This window comes from Neophocaena asiaeorientalis, unplaced genomic scaffold (genome assembly GCF_003031525.2).
Source record: "Neophocaena asiaeorientalis asiaeorientalis breed wild unplaced genomic scaffold, Neophocaena_asiaeorientalis_V1.1 scaffold381, whole genome shotgun sequence".
Taxonomy (NCBI): Eukaryota; Metazoa; Chordata; class Mammalia; order Artiodactyla; family Phocoenidae; genus Neophocaena; species Neophocaena asiaeorientalis.
The window spans coordinates 1,042,644-1,048,827 of NW_020172812.1; the positions used below are offsets into that span (position 1 = coordinate 1,042,644).

General features: G+C 47.6%; 1 protein-coding gene across 3 annotated transcripts in view; it reads left to right on the forward strand.

Moving 5' to 3' along the window:
- Positions 1 to 974: 974 nt before the first annotated feature.
- Positions 975 to 6,184, forward strand: part of MEIS1 (Meis homeobox 1) — a 138,361-nt gene continuing 133,151 nt past the window's right edge. For all 3 annotated transcript variants that reach the window (XM_024741635.1, XM_024741636.1, XM_024741637.1), the window contains exons 1-4: positions 975 to 1,457; positions 3,312 to 3,538; positions 5,395 to 5,536; positions 6,065 to 6,115. In XM_024741635.1, the coding sequence (XP_024597403.1) occupies positions 1,446 to 1,457; positions 3,312 to 3,538; positions 5,395 to 5,536; positions 6,065 to 6,115 (432 nt within the window). In that variant the 5' untranslated portion in view covers positions 975 to 1,445. The remainder of the gene's footprint in view (positions 1,458 to 3,311; positions 3,539 to 5,394; positions 5,537 to 6,064; positions 6,116 to 6,184) is intronic.

Here is a 6,184-nt window from a genome sequence, read left to right on the forward strand (position 1 = left end):
GTGTGCCCTGGGTGTGTGGGTGTTTGTGCCTGGGCGTGCGATTTAATGGAGCGCCTCTCTGCCTCTCCAGTGCGGCCAGAGCTCGCTTCGCGCACCCACCCCTGCCGAGGAGCCTACTTGCTGCAGCCCAATGCATTGTGTAAGACGCGACCTGTTATGGCCACCACTACTTCCGGGTTCTAGCATTCTGGTCGGAATCCACCTCTCCGCCTGTGCAACACACACTTTACACACGCACGGGGACTGCAAGCGGGCAGCATCGATCGTGGCTCCTTTAAGACAAACTCAGACAGACATTTTTTTTTAACCCTCCTCCTCTAATCTCCCTCCAGTGCAGCAGTTGCAAAGAGGGAGAGAGAGAGAGAGAGAGAGAGAGAGAGAGAGAGAGAGAGAGAGAAAGAGAGCGAGCGAGAGAAGAGAGAAACTGATTAGGAATTAGGACTGATTCAAGGGAAGCGAGCGCTAGGGCTTTGTGCATTTGAATATTAACATTTGAGGTGTTCTGACCAGAAGAAGACTGAGCGGATGATCATTCATTCACCACGTTGACAACCTCGCCTGTGATTGACAGCCGGAGTGGCAGAAAGCCATGAGATTTGGTAGTTGGGTCTGAGGGGCGCTTTTTTTTTTTTTAACTGATTTTTTGGGGAAAGAAGATCTGCTTTTTTTTGCCCCCGCTGCTGTCTTGGAAACGGAGCGCTTTTATGCTCAGTGACTCGGGAGCTTTGCTTCAGGTCCCATAGACCGAAGATCTGGGACCAGTAGCTCACGTTGCTGGAGACGTTAAGGGATTTTTCGTCGTGCTTTTTATTTTTTTTTTCCGGGGGAGTTTACGTATTTGTTTCTTTTCACACTGGCCTTAAAGAGGATATATTAGAAGTTGAAGTAGGAAGGGAGCCAGGGAGGCCGATGGCGCAAAAAGAGAGAGAGAGAAAGAGAGCGAGCGAGAGAAGAGAGAAACTGATTAGGAATTAGGACTGATTCAAGGGAAGCGAGCGCTAGGGCTTTGTGCATTTGAATATTAACATTTGAGGTGTTCTGACCAGAAGAAGACTGAGCGGATGATCATTCATTCACCACGTTGACAACCTCGCCTGTGATTGACAGCCGGAGTGGCAGAAAGCCATGAGATTTGGTAGTTGGGTCTGAGGGGCGCTTTTTTTTTTTTTAACTGATTTTTTGGGGAAAGAAGATCTGCTTTTTTTTGCCCCCGCTGCTGTCTTGGAAACGGAGCGCTTTTATGCTCAGTGACTCGGGAGCTTTGCTTCAGGTCCCATAGACCGAAGATCTGGGACCAGTAGCTCACGTTGCTGGAGACGTTAAGGGATTTTTCGTCGTGCTTTTTATTTTTTTTTTCCGGGGGAGTTTACGTATTTGTTTCTTTTCACACTGGCCTTAAAGAGGATATATTAGAAGTTGAAGTAGGAAGGGAGCCAGGGAGGCCGATGGCGCAAAGGGTACGTATTAAAAAACAATTGTGGAACTCAAATGGGAGGTTAAATTGAAACGTGGCTGAAAGACACTGCTAAAAAGTTTCCTTTTTTCTGTCTTTTTGAATGAGGCTCCTAAAGCCGTGGCCTAAAGCGAGAGGATTTATTCAATGCGTTTGTAGACTTATGTATATTAACATGTAATTGTTAATTCAAGTAATCAAGTTTTCTATAGATTCCTAACCAGCAGCTATATAAATAAAAATACAAGCTCGGGCAATCATCTGTTTAAAAAACAAAAACAAACAGCGCTAGATACCTAATGTTATATAGCATGAGCATTCAAGGAGCAGAAGTTTAAGGCTAGTTTTAAATTAAAATAAGCAGCTAGAAACTTCTGATATGTTATTGATTATGCTCATCTTTAATATCACTGAAAGTATTTAGCATTTTTAAGCAAATAACTTTGTCATAGTACAACGGTTTTGGGGGTCGGAAAGCATTCATCTTTTTAAAGTAATTTTAATGTACATGGTTTTTTATGCAAGGTAATACTTTGTAAGTTTTTCTTAGAAGAGCCCTGCACTAATTGGATACTAAGCACACAACTACTCACTTTAAAAATGCAATACTAATTTCCCCAATATTCCTATTTGAATGGAAATGTAGTGAGAGTAAAGTGAGACAATGACAACCCAACAGAGGTAGTTTCTTAAAAGAAAGGGGGTCTACAAAAAGCCTTCCTTGCATAATTTGTGCCCTGGCCCTCAAAGCCCTGTTTGCAAAAGAAAGTTACTAGGCTGACACATTTTTTCTTTACTCCTTTGGTTCAGGCAAATGTCAGCGTTCTTCCAAACTCTTTTCACACCTCTGGCTTGAAGGAGATGAAAGTGGCAATTCCTCTTTTCTTTGAAAATCATTTCACTCTCGGCGCCTCCAAATCTTGGGAAAAGAACATGCCTGAAATGAAGCAAAGAGGAAAACCTAAATAGCTAAATTTTGCACACAAAAATAATGACAATATGAAAGTAGTTTTTCTGGAGAAGGAAGATGGGGGGGTTGAATGGGCATTTACTTCTAAATTTGCTTTAAACCTGATGACTAACATTTAGCTCACAGACATCTAGTCTAGGGGGAAAGTTCATAAGAATAGAAAAAATAGAATAATTGCTCCAACTATACATTTTCTTTAACTTGAGGGGAATATTGCCCAATTCTAAATTCAGCCCCGATGTTGAAGAGAAGCTACCCTTCTCTGAGTTTCACTTATAAGAGAGCCAGTTAGTTTTGTATGATTTAGCAGAGTTTGTCTTGGAGAGCAAAGGAAATGCAGTGTCTTGCAGGACTGCCTAACCCCACGCTGGCAGGGAAATAAAATGAGAAGCCTGTCTGAATTCACGTGCTTGGCTTAGCTGTTCCCATCGTAACTTTTTTTTTTTTTTTTAATTCCCCCTGATGGGAAGGGTCTGTGAAACTAGGCAGGTTTGCTGTACTGTCCTGGCATGTTTTATTATTGTGATTTTGAATTTGCTCCTCTAGAGACGTGCACGTTTTACCTTCTGCCCTCCGGGAGAATGCCTCCCTTTCTTCCTTCTTTCTTCCTTCCTTTTTTGCCAAAGGATCCTGAATTTCTGGCTAGTTGATAGGGACACAAGTTAGGGCAAGACCATTCAATCTAGCCGAGCCTTACCGAGAATCCTAGAAATTTTACTTCTAAAAATATTTTTTTTAATGAGAAATCTCAACTTCAGAGATGCAAGGCCACCGAATTCGGGGTTGAAGGATCCAGCTGGACTGACATTATATAAGCTCCGTGCCCTGCCGTTCCCCCATTTGCCCGCCTGGCCTTCTGAACCTGTTTCTCTCCTGTTTCTCGTGCAGTACGACGATCTACCCCATTATGGGGGCATGGATGGAGTAGGCATCCCCTCCACGATGTATGGGGACCCGCACGCGGCCAGGTCCATGCAGCCCGTCCACCACCTGAACCACGGGCCTCCTCTGCACTCGCATCAGTACCCGCACACAGCTCACACCAACGCCATGGCTCCCAGCATGGGTTCCTCCGTCAATGACGCTTTAAAGAGAGATAAAGATGCCATTTATGGGTAGGTACGACGGGCAGCAGGCTAAGCAGTTGAGATGCGATGCTTTCTCTATTTCCCTTTGCCCTCAGTAAGAGGAAAGCCAGAGCTCTCTGGATTGGAGGTACATTATTTGGTGACTTTTCATTCGCTTTGCATGAAGATTTGGGGGAGGCGGCCTGCCATCCCAGACACCCCCCGCCCCCATCTCCGCACACGCTCCGCGCCAGTCCAGCGCCCCGCTCCGCCGAGGCCATGCCCGCGGAGGGGTCGCCGTGCAGAAGTTGCCAAATGTCCCTCGTCCCCCCAGACCCCGGCTCGGTAGCTCAGCGGGTTGGAGTCCTCACTCGCTTGACTTCGCAGGGAGAGTGTTGGGGGTTTCTAAACGTAGGCGCCTTTGTGTTGGAACGAAACTTTTAGTTTAAAGGAAAATCTTTTAAGCCACTGATTGTTCTGACTTGCTAAGTTTACTCAGCCACCGTATGCTGGCTCTGCCACCGCACAATAAAATCAAGGCAGGCCAGTTGCAGGTCAGGCAAGGCGGAACATGCTTTGCATTTAGGGAGTTTGACCACTGTAGTCAAGGAGAGGAGCTCGCTCTGAATTGTCACAGACCTTAAGACACTTCTAGCCATTTTAGGACTTTGTGTTCAAAGGCGAAACCTACAGGATTTAGAAGTAGATGCGGGGTGCTCTCGGGTCGGTGTCGTCTTCCGCTGCAGTTCACACCGTGTTCTCCCGGGCCCTTGGGTTAGACCCTGGACTAGTAAAAACCCTCTGAAAGTCACTTGTGCCTACTGTGTGCTGATGTATTGGGGGACCTCTTTTTACTTTGCAGCCACTTTTATTTTTATTTATTTCTTCTTTTGAAAAAAAAAAATCAGGCAACACTGACCCTCCCTGGCTGAAAACCCTTTCTGCTTGATCTTCTGGTCCCTTGTGCGATGGGCTTGTTTAAATCCCAGCGTCCTTTCCGCAGTGTTGTTAACTGCAAATCGTTTAGGCTCCGGGACAGAACATTTGGGGAAGCTTTTTGAAAAGGACCCCAAACTGTTAAATTCCCAGCTGGGCTGTGAGAGCTAATAAAAGACTTGAGACACCTCTTTGGGCATTAGAGGAGGCTTTTTTTCTTCTTTTTTTTTTTTGATGGGCTAGGATAAGCGACATCTAGGCCCCTCGCGATACTAGCTGCTTTGGCATTACGCAGGAACAAAAATGAAAGGCTTGACCGCAGGAACATTTGAAGGAACTTTCTTTGGGGGGCGGTGGGGACCATCGGCGAAGGGAGGGAGGTGTGCAGGGAGCCGAGGAGGAGCCCTCTTGCTCTCCGAGAGCCGTGAGGTCGGGATCGGGAGATGCAGTCCTCTGACAGTCGGTCCCACAACCAGAGAGGTCCTTTCCCCAAGTTAGCTGAGCGCCTGCCACCAAGATCCCCAGAGCCTTGGGCTTCGCGAGATGGCCTTGGAGGAACCCACTTGAAAGAGCTTTCCCAGCCCCTGCGCCCCGCGCCTTTTCCCCCCTGCAGGTCCTGGATGTGCAGAGGAGGGACGAGGGCCGGTCGGGGTGGGAAACTTAATTCAAAATGGCTGCTGGAACCGCTTGGGTTTTATTCTTAGCAAATGTTACCAATTTCTCCGGCCAGATATGGTGAGCCGATCCTCAGATACGGTCCATGGCTTAGGGCCTCCGACTTCGGGGGCCCAAGGAGGAAGGGGAGGTGAGCAGTCACCTGGGGGCGCAGGGGAAGGGGAACAAGTAGATGACAAAATCAGGGAGGGGGTCCCCGCCTTGAGCTCGTCCTGCTGTTTTTCTTGGGCGCCTTTTTTCACTGCCGCGGGACTAACCATTGTGTTGTTTGTGACTGTTGTATTTTCTTGCAGACACCCCCTCTTCCCTCTCTTAGCACTGATTTTTGAGAAATGTGAATTAGCTACTTGTACCCCCCGCGAGCCGGGGGTGGCGGGCGGGGACGTCTGCTCGTCAGAGTCATTCAATGAAGATATAGCCGTGTTCGCCAAACAGGTCAGCAAAATCAATGTTTCAAAAGTAAAAGAAAAAAAAAGAAAAAGAAAGAAAGAAAAGAAAAGAACCTCCCTCCCTCCCACCCAGCACATTTGCAAAAGTAACCAGCGAACAGCCCGCCCTAAGCCAGGCCTGTTACCTCTTCTGAGCTTTTCCTCCTAAATGAGTGTCTTTGCGGACGCCTGAAAATCACCCCAGTGCTTACCCACTCCCGCTACCTAACCCGACGCAGAAAGCTCTGTAAAATGCAACCCCAAAGCCCACGCGCAGGAGCTGCCTTGGACTTGGCGAGCTGGGCAGCGACCTCTCAGAAGCACAGTTGCTGGGAGAAGCAACCCTGTGCTCTGGGCTTGTTTTCGGATTCTTTGACTCACATTGAAGGGTTTCTGCACGGGACGAACTCGGTGTCACAGAGCCTCTCCCGGAGGTTACATCCTGCCCCCGACAGTGTAATGAGGCAAGAAACTAGGAAGGCGACCAGATTTCAAATGTTTCTTTCTCCCCACCCCCCTTCTCACTTGTATTTAGATTCGCGCAGAAAAACCTCTATTTTCTTCTAATCCAGAACTGGATAACTTGGTAAGAGCGGACCCCTTACTCCCCACCTCCCACCTTCCCTCCCCCCCCAAAAAAAATCCCCCCTCCTCC